This window comes from Phascolarctos cinereus, unplaced genomic scaffold (genome assembly GCF_003287225.1).
Source record: "Phascolarctos cinereus isolate Bilbo 61053 unplaced genomic scaffold, phaCin_HiC Scaffold_5;HRSCAF=322, whole genome shotgun sequence".
Lineage (NCBI taxonomy): Eukaryota > Metazoa > Chordata > Mammalia > Diprotodontia > Phascolarctidae > Phascolarctos > Phascolarctos cinereus.
Window position 1 is genome coordinate 287,240,281 of NW_027555958.1, and position 20,061 is coordinate 287,260,341.

The window sequence follows — 20,061 nt, forward strand, 5'->3', positions numbered from 1 at the left end:
AGACCATAACCTTTCTGGCAGGAGGTGGGCATTATGCTTCATCATAGATCCTCTGGAGTAGTAGTTGGTTATTTCATCTATCAGAGTTCCTAAATCTTTCATAGTGTTTTTTAAAATTTATAATGATGTTATTATTATATAAATAGCTCTTCAGATTCTGTTTGTTTCATTCTGCATCAATTCATAAATCTTTCTGGATTTCCCTTGAAACCAACCCTTTGATTATTTTTTCTGGAAAAACAATATTTCATTACATTCATAGTTCATAACTTGTTCAACCATTCCCTAGTTAATGGTCAACCCCTTAGTTTCCAATTCTTTAGTACTACAAAAAGAGTGGCTATAAATATTTTTGTACATATGAGCCCTTTTCTTCTTTATTCTTTGATCTCTTAGGAGTATCAGCCTAGTAGTGAAATTTTGGGGTCAAAAGATACATAGTTTAGTGATTTAAGGGGAATATATTTCCAAAATACTTTCCAGAAAGTCTGGACCAATGAATAATCTGTTGTGTGCCAGATTACTCATGGAAGTTTGAGTTAAAGTTCATACCCCTCACCCGTCACATACACACACTCCCACAATGCCAACCAAAACTGTTGTGAACTAAGAAGTTATGGAGCAAACCTAGGGAAGTTTGAATTAACCTTGTCCATAGGTGGATTGATCTGGGACCCAGCTGGCCACCAGACAACTTTCTTGCTTTTAACCTTTCAGGTGACTTTTAATTGCATTTATCTTCCGATTAACTACTTCTTCATCACTTTGGGGACTGCTTGTACTTGGGGGCATTTGAAAATGTTTTTATTAAACAGACTTATTATTGGTGCACTTATGTTCAGTTTCTTTTCAGCATTACTGAGACAGCTCCACCAACGTGTTGGTTAGTGTGCTTGTCTTCCTGCAGCCCATCTAACAATTGTCATTTTCCTTTTTTGTCATCTTTGATAATCTGAAAGGCATATAGTGAAACCTCAGGGTTGTTTTAATTTGATTTTCTTTAATTATTAGTGGTTTGGAGCATTTTTTCCTCATATGACTATAGATAGCTTGAATGTCTTCCTTCAAGAACTTTCAATTCATATCCTTTGCCCATTTATCTATTGGTCAATGGCTCTGGTTTTTATATATTTGAATCAGTTCTTTATATGTATTGCATATGAGAACTTAATGGTAGAAACTTACTGCAGATATTTATTACTAGTTACCTTTTCCCTTTCTAATTATAACTGCATTAATTCTATTTGTGCAAAAACTTTTTAATTTTATGTAATCAACATTGTTCATTTTATCTCCTGTGATTATCTCTATTACTTGTTTGATCATGAATTCTTCCCAAATTCATAGCTGTGAAAAGTATTTCCTTCCTACATCCTCTAATTTGCTTATTATGTGGACTTTCATATCTGTTATGCATTCATGTGGAGCTTATTTTGGTATATAGTCTCAACTGGATTTCTGCCAGACTGCTTTCCAGAAACTTTTATTTCCCCCAAAAGATGTTCCTCTTCATGACTTCCTTATTTTTGTGAATGACATCAACATTCACCTATCCATCCATGCTTGAAACCTGGGCAAGTCACTTAATCTTACTGCCCTTGGCATAAAACAGATACTTAATAAATGTTCGCCAAATTTTTATGTTTGTATAGATAGCAGCTCAACAGTGATTCAATCACTTATGAAGTTAGGTGCTGAAATTCCATTTCGTTAGGTAACTAAGGGATGAAGGAAGAAATAATATTTTATTGCTGGAAGGGACCTTAAAGATGATATAATTCTAGTCCAATCCTTATTTTGCAGATGAAGAAACTGAGGATAAGGTGGGTAAAGTGACTTGCTCAAAGTCACAGATAGTAAACAGTAGAGTTAGAATTTAAAAAATCAGTTTCTTTGACTCCAAATCCAATACTCTTTTATCTCCCCAATGTCACACAGGGAAGGGAAGGAGGCAAGAAAGGAACAATGATTAATTAAACACCTACTATGTGCCAGGCACATATTATCTTACAATATTATCTCCTTTGATATAATATGTACATATTTCTTATAAATGATATTTGAATTATATTATATGTAAATGATATTTGAATTATATTATAAATATCAAATGAGATTTAATATCTCATTTGATCTTCACAACAGTCCTGCGAGATAGATGCTATTATCCCCATTTTATAGTTAAGGATACTGGGGGTAAACAGAGGTTAGTGATTTGCTTATAGTCACACAGCTAGTAAGTGTCTGAGGCCAGATCTGAACAGAGATCTTCTTAATGCTAGACTCAGTGCTCTAACCACTGTACCACCTAGCTGCCTAGAAGCTAGTATTTCAAAGAAGGTTGAAATTTATTACAAAAGGAATCTAACTTTTCCCATCTTCTATTCTAATATAAGTGGCAGGAGGTTTTTCACAAGACTCCAGACTGGCATCCCTTGGAACACAGAGATATGAGGGCCTGCTAGGTTCTCAAAGATCGGCACGGTATTATTTTACTAGTCTAGGAAGAGATTCAGTTCAAGCATGAGATCATGCTACTTGGGACCAATGAGGTGGTCAATAAGCCAGTCAATACATATTTATTAAGCACCCACTCCAGCATCTTTGCAAAGGAAATTCCAAATGGGGTCATGAAGAATCAGAGAAGAACAAAAGGACTGAACAACAACCAGGCACTGTGCTAAGCCTAGGGAATATGGAATAAAGTCGAAAGACAGTTGGTCTAATGGATGGTCAGGTAAAACACTGTATAAACCTTTAACTGCTACATAAATTGGGTATTATGATTGTTACTGTTATGGGTTTACCCAATGCATGTACTTCCTTTGCCCCATCAGGAATAGCAACTCAAAGGACTGGGCCTTCACCCCTTGGTGAATTAATTAATCCACTCAGCGTGGGCATTGTACCTAGAGTGATTGGATGAAAATTTGCCGCTAGATCTGTGAAGCCCCAGTCGATGCTTCACATCCCATTCAACAATCCATCTGGAACTCAAAGCCCATCTTGTCTTGTGCTCCCTACCTCCTCACTTTCTCCCCAAACCCACAACCTGCCCATTTTCCTGCTTCTCTTGCTCTTGCCTTAGGGAATAGTAGTTGGGTCAGTGCTACCATTACAGCTTGAAATAACATAATAATCATCTGCCCTATAATTCCGTTCATAATCCTGTGATTCTCCAACCCAAAAGCCTTTCCCGCCGACACACCCCCACTCCCTATATATGGTGTATCCTCCTATTAGAATGTAAACACCTTGAGTTGTGTCCACAGCAACTAGCCCAGCGCCTGACACATAACAGGCAATAAACGCTTATTCATTCATTGGCAGCAACGTTTCTGTATATGGGAGAAGAGGGAAGGATGCTCCTGGTTCTGTGATCTAAGCATCCCCCTTGTTATCACAGACAGGAAGGAGGAAGCTTAAGAGGGACAAGTGGGTGGGAGGGAAAGTTAGGGAAAGCTGTCTGCCTATATATTCTGTGGCGCCAAATCAGCATTCCCTGTCCAGCCTGTGCCTGGATGCTCATTTGCCATTTCCAATGATAAAGCCTTTCTTGATTCTTTCCCACCCCCAGCCAATTGTTGGTGCTATCTTTCGCCCTCCTCAAATTATCTTGTATTTAAAGTATGAACACACATTTTGTATCTCCTAGGAAGACATAAGCTCTCCGAAGGAAGGTACTAATTCGTTTTGTTTTGGTTTTTTGTATCCCAAGAGCAGAGCTTAGCACAGTCGTATCTCCAGAGCAAGGCCCAGAACATTCTCCAGAGCTGAGAGTTGCACAATAGACGTTGGGTGAACTGAACAAATAGGGTACGGGGGAGGGGAGGGAGATGCTAAGATATTGATTGCCGCGTTGGGTTTTTTAACGCCAGGAAGCTACTCTTTTTTCCTCTAGGGCAGGGACAGGAAGAAGAGAGAAGGTTGTCCTCTTTGCCCCTGAGGCTGAAGAGCTCCAGCGCCCAGCACCTCGCCTCAAGGCGTGGGCGGTCATCCAGTGCGGAGCCAGGAAGGCTCTTTTCTCTCCCTCCGTCCCTCCCTCAGGTGTCACTTCACACGCAGAGGTCTGCCCCTACCAGGGCCTCAAAGGGCGGAAGTAACTTCAGCCCGTCTTATCCCAAAACCAATGAAATCTTGAAAAACTGCCGCCACACTAGCCCTTGACCAATAGAATCACGGAACGCTTCTCAGTCAGCCGGCATCTCCGTAATTGAAAAGGGAAGAAAGAGGGGTTTCCCTTTTAGTATTGCCAGGAACGTTGATGGCGGCGGCCCTTGGTGGAGGGGAGGTGAAGTGAGGAGTGGGGGGAAGGGGAGGGGGGGCGAAGACTCTGGCGAGAGGAGGACAGGACCCCCGAGGGCCTGGTAAGTACAAGAAGGCCACGGACCGGCCCGTGGGGAGGAGCAGTCTGGTTCAGGGCTGACCCCTCTGTACCCCCTTCCTCCTCTGGCCTCCTGGCCCAAGACCAGGGGAGTCTGGGGTCTGCACTTGGGAGAATGGGCCTCGCCTGGAGTTCGCCCCGGGGGAGAAGTGGAATGAATGGAGGGGGCTGGCCACTGCCTCCCTTCTCCTTTCCCTCTTCTTGATTATCCCCTTCCCTAAGGGCCCTTGCCCTAGGCTTCCCTCCTGGTGGTCCAGCTGGCCAGGAAACCCCCTCACCCCCCAGCCCCCACACATATACACAAAGGGTGGGTCCTGGTGGATTCCTGGTCCAGGGCCTCAGGTCTGCCATGCATGGTCTTTGACCCTGAGCTTTTTAGCTCTGATGTTGTAATGTATATTTATAGTCCCTGGGGGAGTCCCAAGGCCAAGCCAAAACTTTGTCCACTCCCCACCTCCCCGCCCCAGCTCAGCTGTTGCCTGGAAGCAGGACTTCAGCTCTTGTGCCCAACCCCCCCCCACCCCTCACCCCCCCCAAAAGGTCCTGCACCTGCTTTGTTTTCCTGGAAGCTACTGAGCTGCTCAGCTTTGTTCCCTGGACCTCTTTGATAAACTTAGTTTGCTGTCGTCCCAGGTTGGAAGTTCAATATGCATTTATTTATTAAGAGCCAACTACCTGCGTGGTAGGCCCGGTACTGAGTTTTGCAGATACAAAAAAAAGCCAAAAAAAAATCCCTACTCTCAAGGAGCTCACGCTCTAATGGGGACAAAAACATGCTGCCAATTCTGTACAAGCTATATACCATATTATGTTGGAGATGATAATCTCAGAGGGAAGGCATTAAACTTCTTGCAGAAGGTGACCTTTGCTGAGATATATTAGGGAAGCCTGGAAGCAGGGATGAGGAGGAAGAGAGTTCCAGACATGGGTGGGACAGACTCATACTCTGGCTTGGTAACTCTCCTACCTCCTCAGTCACCAATTTCGAACACAATTGTTCCCATCTAGTAAAACCCAAAGTTTTTATTGTTCTCTGCAGTTCATATGTGGGTATGGTTCACCCATTCTTGCCCCATAACACCCTAAGGAACCACTTGTTACTCTACTTCCCAGACATCTATAATTCATACCACTTCCAGGGCTACTCCCTGGGCAGAGAATAGAAGAAAATTCTGCTCTTAGCATTTTAGCTATAGAGCTGGAAGACTTTTTAGAAGCTGTCTTTTTGATAGGTGAAGAAACTGAGGCCCAGCCAGGTTAAGTGACCTGCCAAAAGTCACACAATTATCACACAAGTAGTTAACAGTAACGGCTGATATTTATATAGCTCTCTAAAGTTGGCAAAGCACTTTATATACACTACCTAGCGGAGTAGGAATTTTACTCTCAATCAAGCACTCTTTCCACTGCTTTGTATATTTCATTCAGCCTTTTACTACTCCATACCTTTTATTCATCAGGTCATAATTCTTCTGTTGCCTTTCCTCCCAATCTAGTTACAGTATGACTTGTCCAGAAGAGAAAGAACCACCACACTGAGTCTATTTTCCTTCTCTGTAGGTGTTTCTTTGCCCAGGTGAGAAAATGATCACTCTGGCAGTTCTTTTATACCTTTATTTGAGCAATTCAGTTTTAAAGACTTCAATTGAATTTATCCCTTGGATACTCCTAGGAAAAACACATTCTAGCATTTTGCACATGAGATTGAACTATAGGTATATAAAGGGCCTTCTCTGGGCTCATGTGTTAACAGTCTATAAGAGAATCCATCTAGAAGAGAATCCAAACGTTTGGATTTTTCTACTAGAACAGTGGTTCTCAAAGAATAATCTGGTGGTCTTTAAGGATCATTCAGGTGGTCCATTGTTTTCTCTAGTAATATCTATAACATGATAGGTCTGTACTTCAGTTTTTGGCAAGAATGAATAGTTTTCAGAGCCCTTAAGGTAGAATCATTAATTTTAAAAAAATGATTAATTGTCATCAATTCTGGTGAAGTGTGTTTTTTTGTTTGTTTATTTTTAATGGAAAGCAAGTAGGGCTAGTGATCTCTTACCCTAATGAAATGATTCATGGTCTGAAAAAGCTTACATCCCTCCATATTTGGCCTGGACCTGTGATTTCACTGGATTGGGTACCTTGTAAACAGATCAGCAACTTGTCTAACTTTTAAGTGAGTTTTCTAAGGCACACAGCTGTTCAGTGACTAGCCTATGGTCACACAATTATAGACAATTCTCCTTAACATAAGTGGACCATGGGCAGACCTCTAAGTAAAGAAGTTTTTACATAATGTAAATTATTCCTACTGATCCACTTCATTTAGCCTTTATAACAAAGGCATACACAAAATAATACCTTTATGCGAGTCATAAAACATACTAAAATACAGACATATTAAATACTTTGATAATAAACAGAATAATGAAGTGAAAGGTAAAGTTAATGATAAAGTGTACACAGTATTGTACAGTAAACATAGATATGCAGTATGTTGCCCCTTCCCCCCGCCTCTGTACCTAGCCTTTACCACTGGGGGTTGGTTGTGCGACTTTTTTTTGAAGCTGTTGAAAGATGTTTGGACAGTGGCTCTTTTTTCCCCTTGTGTATCTGACAATATTGAGCAATATTATCTTCAACTAGTATTTGAACTTTTAAAAATCTTGAAGTATTCAGATCCAGCTTTTTAATACAAGAAAAAAATTTACTCAAATGATGAAATGCTTACACCAGCTGTTTTGTTGTTGACCTTTTTGGTTCAACCTTTAGTTCCTAAGCTTCCCTTTTTTCTTTTGCCGTCTTTGTAGCTAGAGGCTCAATCAAATACTTCAGTAGTTTTTCTTCGTAAGACTCAACCAACTCTTCCACATCATTCTCATCTACTTCTAGCTCCAGTTCTTGTGCTAATTTTACAATCTTGTTACTTCTTGAAACTTTTCATCTTTGTCAAATCCACAAAAATCAGAAATAAACTGTGGGCATACTTTTTCCCCAGACTCTCTTCATACATGTTTCTGTTACACATTCCCATGCCTTATCAGTATTCTTGATTGCATGATAAATATTAGGACTTCCAGAAATCTCTCAATGTCAATTCCTTATCTTCATCCAAAGCTGCAATTGCCAGGACAAATGTAGTGTGTAGCAATCACTCCCTGATCCATAGGTAGCATTATTTTCATTAATACCATCCAGATGGGGAGGGTGACCTGGGGAATTATTCAAAATAAGTAAAATCTTCAAAGTAATGCCCTTATTATTGTTTAAAGATGATGCATTATCTATGTCTTAGAGTTAGCAAAATAATGCACAGGTAGTGTGGACTTGCTGTTTCCTTTCAATACTCCGGGATTTTTTTTTTAAGGCAGTTGGGGTTAAGCGATTTGCCCAGGGTCACACAGCTAGTGAGTGTCAAGTGTTTGCTTTGAGGCTGGATTTCAACTCAGGTCCTTCAGACTTCAGGGCTGGTGCTCTATCCACTGGGCCACCTAGCTGCCCTCTACTCTGGGATTTTTTGAGTGGTGCACAAGAACAGGTTTTAATTTGCAAGTCTCGGATACATCCCCTCCAAGCAGAAGAGTCACTATTTTTTGGAGCTTTATACCTTAGCATAGTTTTTTCCTCTACCAAAATGCAGGTTCAAGATAGCATTCTTTGATAAAATAGGCCCGTTTTGTCTACATTGAAGATTTGCTACAACAAGTAAGGAACTTCATCTGTTATTTTTTGCAGGAACTCTGGGAACTTCTTTGCTGCTTCAGTATCTTTACCCACAGCCTCTCCTGACACTCGCACATTATGAAATCCTGCATGATTTTTAAATTGTGCAGTTTTTATATCGTACTGCTTGCTGTAAATACCTGTGTTCCTTCAGGGTACTTTTCCTTTACATTTTCAAAGAGGCTTCGAGCCTTGGCTTGAATTGTCATTAAGCTGAAAGGAATACTCTTTTGAGTCTGGTCTTCTATCCAGTTAGTCAATAGTTTGTCCATCTCTAGGTTAGCACCTCTTTGTTTTGACAGATAATTAGATTTCATTCAAGCACTGCCTTTTGCCTGCTCCTTTATCTGGACAGCATCTTTCACTGTGGTGCTCATAGTCAATACCAGGTGCTATCTTATTGATGACAATTTTTGTCTTCTTTTATATTTTCTAGTTGTTTTCTTTTCCAAGTCCGTTGGCTTATGCTTACGAGATGGCTCACTTTTCCCTTCAAGAGCACATTTGCCATCAGCCATGGTGAAAATATAAAGATTACTACTGAACACAGGGAGAGGCACAGTGTCACTCACTGTCTGCAGACATGCAGGAACTGACTTAGAGATGCATCTCAGCTTCTCACCACCATTTATGCAGCCCAAATTGTACAGCATCTTATCATGTTGCAGTATAGCATCTGCTTTGTGTAAGGAGTTTTCATATTTTTTTTTATGGAATGAAGATTTTTTTTCAGAATACGTTACATAAAGTGGAATTTGTGTAATGTGAATTTACATAAAACAAAAATTGTCTGTAGTATGTGTCCGAATCAGGACATGAACCCAGTCAGTCAACCAGCATTTATTAAGAACCTTCTATATGCCACAGCATTATGCTAGGTGCTGGTAATACAAAGATATTTTTGAATTTTCTTCCAGAGTTCACATATGACCCCTGTAAAGTCTCTTTATATATCTGTAGTAATACGAAAATATCTGTTTCACTTTTGAAATAGACCTTATCCTTATGGGGCTTATGTTCTTTTAGGAGAGACCATATTTACATTCTGTTGACTCTTGTTCTAGTCGACATCATGGCTATTTCATGACCATTAGATTGATGATAGTAGATGATAATAGAAGTTAATAGGAATGCACATATGTGTGTGTGTGTGTGTGTGTGTGTGTGTGTAAATATATATGTATGTATATGCATAGCTAGGTCCTGATCAGTACAAATGATGAATCCCCTGAAGTTGTCACATTATTCAAATTGGCACTGCATTTCCATTGGGCTGGAGCCAGTTATCATAGTTTGCGTAATTGTAATTTTGAATAGTGTAAATTCAAATATATGTGGCCACTTCAGAGGATTCTTTGTATATAACAAAATAACCACCAGGTTATTTTTTTGAAAGAGAGACACTAGCAACTGCGAGGGTTTGGGGAGTACAGAGGGAAGGAGGTGGCATATACTAGTTATGGAGGGGACAGACAGTCCCCTGTCTGGAGATGGAGTGTCATATGTGGGGAACACTAAGGAGGCCGGTTTGGCTAACTGTACAGCACTTGAAGGAGAGTAATGTATAATAAGATGGAAAAGGTAGGTGGGGGCCAGACTGTGGAGTGCTTTAAATGTCAAATAGAGAAATTTGTATTTGATTCTAAAGGTAGTAGGGAGCCATTAGAGTTTATTGAATAGTGTGATGACACAGATCTATGCTTTAGGACAGTCACTTTGGCAGCAGAGTGTAGGACTGATTGGAATTCGGAGATACTAGTGGTAGAGAGATCAATTAAGCTTGGCATTTGTCCCAATGAGAGGTCATGAGGACCTGAATGGGGGTAGTAGCCAAAAGTAAGGAGAGAGAAAGGGATAGAATGCCTTCCTGATTCCCCCAACTCTTGGTGACTTCCCTCCCTATCTACCTTGTATTTAACTATTGTGTATATTTATTTTGTATTTATTCCATAACTACTTAGATATGTACATATGACAGAATATCCTGGAGAGCAGGAAGTGTTTCATTTTTTTTTTGTATCCCTGATGTTTGGCTTAGCGCCTGGTACATAGTAGGTTTTTAATAGATGTTTGTTTATTGACTGACAGATTCAAGAGATGTTTTGGAGGTTGAAACATGCTGATCCTCTAATCCGCTATGCTATTCTGTGTATTGAAATAATGATGCCTGATATTTCATAGATCACACTAAGGTTTATGAAACAATTTTTGTTCATCTGATTCTTACAATAACTCTGAAGTGCTATCAAGTTTTATTATTCCCCTTTGTGGAGAAATTAACTTGCTCAAGGTCATACAGCCAATAAGTATCTGAAGGGAGATTTGAACTCAGGTTTTCCTGACTCCTGGTCCAGCACACCATCACCTACACTCTATAGTTAAGGCCTGATTACGGAGAGGATATCCTCTGGAATGAGAGAGTGGATCCTGTTTCTGTCCTTTACTACCTATGGACCTTGAACAAATCCAACAAATTATTTCATTTATCTGATGGGCCTGTTTTCTCATTGGTGACGTGAAGGGATGAGATTAGATGAAAGATGGTCCACAAGTCATATGTGGGGCAACACTCTCAAGTGAGGCCCAAATCAGGTTAAAAATATAATTGGGAAATATTTAACAAAATAAATAAAAAATAATAAAATATAGATATTGCATTTAAAAACTAAATCAAATGTGGCCTGCAAGGATCCTTATGTACTGTTTAGTGGCCCCTATTTTTTTTTTTAGGCAATTGGGATTAAGTGACTTGCCCAGGGTCACACAGCTAGAAAGTGTCAAGTGTTTGGTCCGAGGGCAGATTTGAACTCAGGTCCTCCTGATTTCAGGGCCGGTGCTCTCTCCGCTCTGCCACCTACCTGCCCTGAATGGCCCCCATTTCTATTTGAGTTGATACCATTGTACTAGGTCAGCTCTAGGTGATCCCTTCTAGCCATGAATTATATTAGTCTGTGGAGAGGGCACTTTTTTTTTTTGGTCCTGACTTGAGATTTCCGTGGTGTGGGGAATACTCAGCAAAGAAACCCTCTCTACTCGAAATTTATAGTCTTAGTTGTCTGGGGACATTTAAGATTTATCCATGGCTACCCACACAGCCAGGATGTGTCAGATGCAGAATTTGAACCCAGAATCCAGAGGTCTTTTGTTTAGGCTTTTTTTAAAATTTAGGCTTATATAGCAGCTTTTATTTTTCCCATTAAATCTTCTACCAGAAGTAGAAGCAGGAAAATTGTGAGGTGTTAATAAGAGGTAAAGTGGTCCCCACCCCCTAAACTCTTACAACCCCTATATAAATAAGAGCTGATCGAGCTTGAGTCCATCTTTCCTTGTGGGTTCTTGGGTAAGAGGAGAATACAGATCCAGAGAACAAGGGTCAGGCAATAGAAGGAGAAAAAGGAGAAAGCACTTTACATTTCTATTTTGAGCAGTTGCTGGGGAGTGCCAGCCCTGGGTGCTGAGAATCACTCTTCTGGAAAGCTTAACTCCTGCCTAGCTAACAGTGAGTGAAAGTGGCAACCCGAATTTCCCCTCACTGCCCCCTCCCTGGAGGCCGATGTAGGAAAGAATTTGTGTGGGGAGAGAAGGGAACACTAAAGTAAAGGTCTGCAAATTGGAGGCTTTATTTAACTCAGTGTTTTGAGTCCAGCAGTGTACCCTGGAAGAAGGAGGCTGTTGTCAGTGAAACATTTTTGCTTCCAACTTTACAACTCTTGTTGGGGGTGGATAATAAGCAGGCAAAAGCAACCAGTCATCTTTCCATTAGGTAGGATAGGCTGTGACTGAAGCAGAAATGTGTTGGTTTTGTTCTTTTTTTCTCAAAATGAAGCCACAGTGAATGGTTTTTGCCTTCAGAGCCCTCTAAAGACTGCAGGTTAGCTGGCTCTTAGGGGCTGCTGAGGACAGTAATAAACAGCTCCAATTACCTGGCTTGACAAGGGTAAGGGTCACATTTGGGGTTCCACCCAAGGTGGAAGTGTCTACTCAAGGTGGAAAACTGTGGCTAAAATGCCCTTGGAGCAGCTGCTGTGGGTGCCAAATGGTGTAGTCCAGGCCACTTAACCTCACTGTCTTCTATAAGTGGAGTTGACGACATCAGCCTTCCTGAGTAGGAAGAATGATGTTGAAAAGAGCCGTTGGGAGGAATAAGTACTAGAGGGATAGTGAAAGGTCAGACAGTTATTACAGTATCTCATACTTAGGAAGCTATTTTCGCACAAAAACCCCAAAATCATTTTCTATTTTGCAGAGGAGGAAACTGAGTCTAAGAGAGATGGAATGACTTGTCCTTGGTCACAGCTGGTAAATATTAAAGCTGTCTTGAACCCAGGTCTTCTGGCTCCAAGTTTTGTGTTCTCTTCACCAACCATACTGCTTTAAATAGATTTTGCAGTTGAGGCCCTGACCCTAAGGTTAAGGGGGTTTGTTGCCAAGTAACAAGGTGAGAAGGCTCTGACTGAATCAGAATTGGAAGCTGCCCATGTTCTGATGCAAGGTCTTGTGGCTATTGCTGGTGCCCTCACTGAGGTTTTGTTTAAAAGAATTAAAAAAAACTGTATTATTCAACCCCTTTTTACCCTGAACTCCTCTCGAGGGGCTCTTTAGCTGTCTGTTCCTTCAGATTGCTTTCTAGAGGACTAACATATGGTCTTGTTCCTATATGTAGCCACAGGGAAACATCTCCCCCTTACTTTTGTGTCTTTATGACCTTTAAGAAATTCTGAATTTAACAAATACCAGCCACAACGTAGAATATGAGAGGATTGTATATGAAATAATGAATCTGTTCAGTGCTGCTTATTTTTTAAAAAGTATATAATAAATTCAACAAATTACTCTTACAGCTCTCCTGCTTGTCTATGCTTCCTTCTGAATTTCCTTCTGTTGTATATGCATTTAAAAATGCATATTTTTCCCTTTTCTTGCCTTTTTTTTTTGGCATCACCATTGCTCTTCTCCTCAAATTGCCTCTCCATGAAGAACATGGAGAAAAGAGAAACAGCTTTTGAAATGAATAAACTTAGTCAAGAAAAACAAATCCGTACCTTCACCGTGTTCTAAAATGTGTCTCCTTCTGCCCCTTGATTCTACTATCTCTGTCCACAGGTGGCTAACCTGCTTTATTGTAGGCTCTCTGGGGTTGTGATTAGTCATTCCTTTGATCTGAGTTCTCATGCTTTTCAAAAAATTGTTTTTCTTTACAATGTTTTTATTGCATACACTCTTCACTTGTTCTACTTATTTCTCCATGCATCTGTTTGTACAAGTCTTCCCATGATTCTCAAAAATCATGTTTTCATTTCTTATTGCTCAATAATAATTCCATTACATTCTGATACTGTAATTTGCTCTGCAACTCCCCAGTTTTCCTTGTCCACCCCCACCCCACCCCACTTTTTGGTATTCAAAGCTGAAGTTTATTTTGCTTGTGACTTTTCTTTCCCTGATATTATCCTCTCTTAATCTCTCTACATTCTCTCCCTCCCTCCATACTTTTTTCCCTGTTGAGTTTAATGTATTTCTACACCTAATTTTGTGTGTGTGTGTGTGTGTGTGTGTGTGTGTGTGTGTGTGTGTGTGTGCACGCGCGCGCAAATGCAAATGTGTTGGGGCAGCTAGGTGGTATAGTGGATAGAGCACCGGCCCTGGATTCAGGAGTACCTGAGTTCAAATCTGGCCTCAGATACCTAACACTAGCTGTGTGACTCTGGGCAAGTCACTTAACCCCAGTGCCTAGCCAAAAAATAAACCCAAAAAACAAACAAAAAAAAATGCAAGTGTGTTTACCCTTCTTTTGACAGTGTCATGTAAGAGTGAAGTTAGTCTGATTTCTCCCCCACTTCCTCTAAGCTTACATTATGAGAAACAGTAAATTCCATCCACTTCCTCCTTTTTAAATGCTAATGTTTTCCCCTTCATCCTCACTTTAAAACTCCCCTAAAACAGTCAGTCCACCCCCAGGTCCTTTGTTTTACCCAATTTCCTCAGCACCCTTTGAAGACATTCTGAATGGATACCTGTTTCTTCTCCTCTTGGAATGTTAAGCCTTTCATCGTTATATAATCTCTTCAAATTGCTCATCTAAATTTACCTTTCTAGGTCCCTCTGACTCCTGTGTTTGTACTTCAGAGTTCCTACTCAGGTCTGGTCTTTTCGTTAGAAGTGCTTGAAAGACTTGTGCTTCATTAAAGGTCTATTTTTCCCCCAGTAGGATTATACTCAGTTTTTCAGGGCAGATTATTCTTAGTTATGGGCCTATATCTTTTGTCTTTTGTTATTTGTATTCCAATATCTCAGGTTTTTGGTAGAAGCTTCCAGGTCTTGTGTGATCCTGACTGGTCCCTTGGTACTTTCTGAATGCACATAGTATTTTTTTCTTTGATGTGGGAGCTTTGGATTTTGGTTATGACATTTTTGGGACTTTTTCTTTGAGGGTTCTTTTTAGGAGGTGATTGGAGGAGGAGTCTTTCTATATCTTTCTTTTGCCTTCTGGTCCTATGTTTGAATAGAACTGGGCATTCTTCATTTATGATTTATTGAAAAATAGTATTGGCTTTAAAAAATGTTTTCAGGCATTCTAATGATTCTTAACCTATTTTCTAGGTCATCGTTTTTAATATTAGACATCTTTCATTTCCTTTTTTTTTCAATCTTTTGATTTTGTTCTAATATTTCTTAGTTTTCATGAAATTATTGATTTTTGTTTTATCTGTTCTAGTTTTTAGGGATTCCACTTCTTGGGTTAAGGCTTACCACTTTCTCTTCTAAGTTACTTAATTCACTTTCCATTTCTTTTCTCTTTTGCTTCTGTTTCATTTTTTATTTTTTACTTCATTCCTTCTAGGTAGACATGTTCTGGGCTGTCTTTTTGGATATCTAGATCTCTAATAATTCTTTATAGTATTTGGTATCTTCTTTTTACTCATATTTTCAGCCACAGTTCTGGAACTGGGGCTTTGTACCAGGGCTAGGCTCTGCCTCCTGTTTTGCCTTTGGGGGGGCTAGTCAGCCCTACTTGGTTTTGAATTTTGAATTTCCAGCCAGTCTTGGGGCTTTCTTGTAGGAGCCCTGAACTTTGGCTCTCTGGATATGGAACTTTACAGGCTATGTAAATCTCTGGTTGTGTTGGGAGATGTCTCTCTTGTTTTTGAGCCTGGCTTTTGTGGTAGGCTCCATTTTCTATTGCTTATAGGCTTCTGACTGACTTTTTTTTTTAAGCAATTCTGGGGTAGATGAAGTCACTTACTGTAGATTTTCATTAAATTTGTTGGTCATTGTTTGGTCTTATGCTATTTTTAGGTTTCTTGCTGGAGTAGGTATGTGGGAGTTGGGCTGCCTGCCTCCTGAAGTCTTTCTCTCTTCCTTTCTACTTCAAATTCTATCAGGCCAGTCTAAAACTCTCATCATCTCAAGCTAGGGCTACTGTAACAATCTCCTAACTGATCTCCCTGCCGTGGATTCTACCACTGTCACATTAATCTTCCTAAAATCAGAGCATACCATGCATTAGAAACCCTGCTTACTAACACTGGTTAGTGGTTCCCCTCTGCCTCCAGAGTAAAGTTCCTACTCCTTGGTTTACAAGGCCTTTCATAATCTGGGCTCTTCAGCCTTCCTGTCTGCTCCCTAAGGAAACCTTTCACTCTAGAATAGTCTTCAGATATGCCATGGGCATTCATGTGCCTTTACCTCTTTGCATTCCTTTCCTTTTCCTTGAATTTTTCTCTCCCATGGTCTAAATCCTATATACCCTTCCAGGCACCAAGTTCCATCTTCTTCATGAAACCTTCCCAAAGCACTTTAGCCGAGGACTGTCTTTCAAGAGTAGAACTAATCTGGGGCAGCTAGGTGGCACAGTGGATAGGGCACCGGCACTGGATTCAGGAGGACCTGAGTTCAAATGTGACCCCAGACACATAACACTTACTAGCTATGTGACCCTGGGCAAGTCACTTAACCCCATTGCCTAGCCAAAAAAAAAAAAAGGAGTGGAACTAATCTTTAAAGCCTTAACTTGTGATCTGATTACAGATCAGACCTAAGAAAATAGCCCTGAGTTCCAGTAGACTAATGTATGAAATGATGGAAAAACTTCATCTCTTAGAAAGATCCTCTCATATCTGTCTTTATTGTACTACAGTGGTCCTAGTTGGCCGCATAAGTGCTTCATAACCTTCGGGATTCCTCATTGGATGACAGTGAAAGAAGTTTATAGCAACAGTTTCTTTCTAGCATCTTTGTGGTGACTCCTTTGAAAAACTCTGGGTTGCTATACGGGGACCTTGGTGTTACACACATAAAACATGTCCCAAGGCCAGCTGAGTGTGGAAAATAGCTATGTGGAGGAGTGAGGCTGCCCTTTCAGGAGCCCATTTCATTGGGCTGCCTAAGAAAAAATATCACTGCACCCAGAGCCATTTCACTGTCTCTCTTCACTCTCCCTGACCCTCTTGGGTTAGCTCTGTTTTACAAGCATTGTTTGGAGATGGGGAGAGAATGGGGGTGGGAATGGAAAAGAGCTGGCAAGTCCTTGGATCTGGACTGTTCCCTCAACAGCACTGATGCTGGCCTACCAGGAATCTGAATGAGAGTTTCTGAAGAGCTGGCTGCTTCAGAGCCTTGGGCCTCCCTGCTAGGGTCCTTGGGAGAGGGCTTTTGTGTTTCTTGACAGCTCCTTTGTGAGCCAGTTCCTCTGAGGTTTTTGGCTGTCCCCTCTTTAAAGAGGCCCTGACTCTGCTAGCCCCGGAGGTAGCAGTTCCAATTGGCAGCCTTCCCCAGGGGAGTCCAGGGTCAGAGACCCAGCACTGAGTCTGAATTCCGGGGTCACCTTCTGAATTTGCCATCAACATTCAGTGTCTTAGGGCATGTTCATCTGGGTCTCCCTCTTTGTAAATAACAAATATTCCTTTCTGTGCCTCGGTGTCTGCATCTGGTTCTGAGCAGGTTGATTGGGAATTAAATGGGTAAGGAATATCTTGTACACACTCTATTTCTGTTGAAAAACTCTTTAAGGAGAGGTATCATTGTATACCCAACCAACCTCTTTGTCTCTTGAAATTAACCTCGCCTCACTTGGTGCCAAAGAATATTCTGCTTTGCTGGAGAACTTCCCTGGCATATTTGTCTTTGTAAACTATGGCATCTCAATCGAATACTAGGAACAATTGAAATGAGGGCTTTTTGCTCCCTTCTATCCTCAACCCCCATGGACCCCGGAAGACAATAATACATCATCCTCCCCTCCAGCTCTCTCTGATCAGTGACATCTAGCTGGTGACAGGCATTGTGGAGTCCATTGTTCTGCTGCTGCCTAATCTCCTTAGCAGCAAGTAAATGCTGAGGTCTGGTCAGGTGGGAGAAACAGTACCACCCAGGGGGGGCTTCACAAGAAAAGCCAGATTAAAACTGTTGGATACAATTGCATCAGTATATTGGCCGAAAAAACAGAGCTGGTTTGTGGAAAGGAGTGGGTAATTTCCAAATCCCTGCAGTGTATGGGTTTCCTGGGATGTGTGTGCTGCATGGGAATCATGTAGGTAGGGCTGGACCTGGGGTCAGGAAAGCTCATCTTCTTCAGTTCAAGTCTGGCCTCCAACACTTACTAGCTATGTGACCCTGGGCAAGTCATTTCACTCTTCCTCAGTTTCCTCATCTGTAAAATGAGCTGGAGAAGGAAATGGCAAACCACTTCAGTATCTTGGCCAAGAAAATCCCAAATCGGGGCGCAGCAGTCAAATATGACTGAAAAACAACTCAACAGCTGCCATAGGAACTGTCTATCCTGGACATTGCAGACTCCAGAGCACAATTAAATGGTAGTGGGAAAGTCCTCACGTAGTACAAAGCATATGAATCTATTTTGAGTCTTGTACCAGGCCCCTCTGGGACTCTTCCAGAGTAGAGATGAACTCCTAAGATGTGTCCAGGCCTCTTAGAAGTTCTTCAGACTAAGGATGACTTGGTATCAGGCCAGATTTCCCCATACCACTTAGGCCAAGCACATCCTGGTGTGACTTCTTGCTGTTAAAGCTCAGCTGAGTGGAGGAAGATGCATCATATCTGGATGGGCTATGAAAGATCAGGTGGTTGTATTGTCAGATCAAATCTGTCATCAAAAGCTTCTGGGTCCTTGGCCATCCTGTAGCTTCCTAACCTGCTTCTGATAAGTCCTTATTGAATGCTGCCCTGCACATAAATTGCACTAAACTGTGGGAAGAGGTTGCTGTGATGGTACATGTTTCCCAGTGAATGGAAGGCATTGTCACTGGGGCTTCAGGTGAGATTAGCTGGCTGGAATCTGTTCAGCTTCTGATGACAGCAGTAGAATGAAGATGTTGCTGCATTGCCACTCCCTGAGCTCTTAGGCCCTCTTCTTCTCCCTGATCTTTCATATCCCGTCCGGGTACCAGCCCTATGCCACAAGATGTAGATCCCATTCCTTCTCAAGGAACTGTACTAGTATAGGACTGACTGGTTCTAGGCAGGTTGCTAGGAAAGAGCCTGGAATGTGTGTACTCTACTGCGCAGGAACAGTCGATCGCACTGCCCTCTCTGTTCCTATGTCGATGTGTGGGAACATACACAAGTTAATCTTGTGTTGCTCTTTGGCTACCAAGTACAGGAAGCTGGATGTAGCATGGAAGCAGACTGGGTTAGTGGAAAGCATATTGGATTTGTAGTCAAGACACACCAAGTTCTGCCATTTACTATCCTTTGTGATGTTGGGCTATTTAACTTTACTGTGCCTCAGTTTCCTCAGCTGTACAATGGAAGGGTTTGTTCTAAATAATCTCAAAGTTCAATTCTGGCTCTAAATCTGTGATATATGATTTCCCTCTCTTTCCCCTCTCCCCTCCTCACCACCCCCCTTGTATTTTCACAGGTGATGTGGCTGTGACAGTCACTAGGGCTTCTACGTGTAAAAGAGGACCCTCTCACTGGGTCCTTACCACATTCTTCTGGGAATGCCTGCTGCACTTTGGAGCCATGGACCTGAAGAAACACCAGGTAGGCCTTCATTGCCTGGAGGTTCTTTCTTTGTCTTCGTTGGATCCCCCCTTCCCCTCAGTCCTTCAAGTTGACTTCTGTTTATCTGGAGGGCACTTATGTTTTGGGTACTTGAATTCTAAATTAGTAAGAAATAGAGAGGGTCCTTATACTTGTAATGTCATTATTGTCTGTTGACTGTACTGGGGAGCAGTGGTGGGGTCATACAATATTACTTGGTTGGAAGGCAGACAGGTGGAGATAATAAGGTAGAATATAACATAGATAAATAAGGTAGAATTAATTAACAGAATTCATAAAGCTATACTGGGATTTCTAATTCTGATTGGAGCCCAGAACAGCTATTTATAGCTGTTGCCTAGGGGTTTTAATTTGGATTGTTTTGATCTTTACTAGGGCCTTGCCAGTTGATTCATATGAGTTTAGTTGACCACCCCACATAGCCTCTCAGTAACTAGAGAGAATGATCATATCAAGATAGGGAGAATCCAGGGCACCATTCAGACTCAGGTAGTGGCTTTGTTAACTGGTACAAATCAGCCTGGCGGCATGGATCTTTTAATATAGTGTTCCACCTTATCCTCACTTTAATTCTTCTTCTTTTTTTTTTTTTTGCTAGGCAGTGGGGTTAAGTGACTTGCCCAGGGTCACACAGCTAGTAAGTGTTATGTGTCTGAGGCCGGATTTGAACTCAGGTCCTCTGGAATCCACGGCTGGTGCTCTATCCACTGCACCACCTAGCTGCCCCTTATCCTCACTGTAGAATAATCTTGTTTATGCCACTGACACTAATGGTGCTTTGAGAGTTGAGTAGTCTTTGTATGCAACTACCAGAATGTCTTTGTCTCTCATTAGAACCTTCACATAGTTCTCTTTGCCAGGAAAGAGGTTCTGTTATAAACAGAACCAGGAATTTCCTCCCCAGGGATGTTGCTCTGAACCTCTCTCTCTCT

The 20,061-nt window shown here is 41.4% G+C and overlaps 1 protein-coding gene across 2 annotated transcripts in view; it reads left to right on the forward strand.

Annotated features, from left to right (window-relative positions):
* The first annotated feature begins 4,270 nt into the window (after window positions 1-4,270).
* The window catches only part of TMEM94 (transmembrane protein 94), a 48,943-nt gene continuing 33,152 nt past the window's right edge, over window positions 4,271-20,061 (forward strand). The window contains exons 1-2 of one of the 2 annotated variants that reach the window (XM_021002638.2): window positions 4,271-4,367; window positions 18,984-19,108. In XM_021002638.2, coding sequence (XP_020858297.1) covers window positions 19,088-19,108 — 21 coding nt within the window. In that variant the 5' untranslated portion in view covers window positions 4,271-4,367; window positions 18,984-19,087. Of the gene's footprint in view, window positions 4,368-5,942; window positions 5,961-18,983; window positions 19,109-20,061 lie in introns of those variants that run through there. The other variant, XM_021002639.2, reaches the window with a different exon arrangement.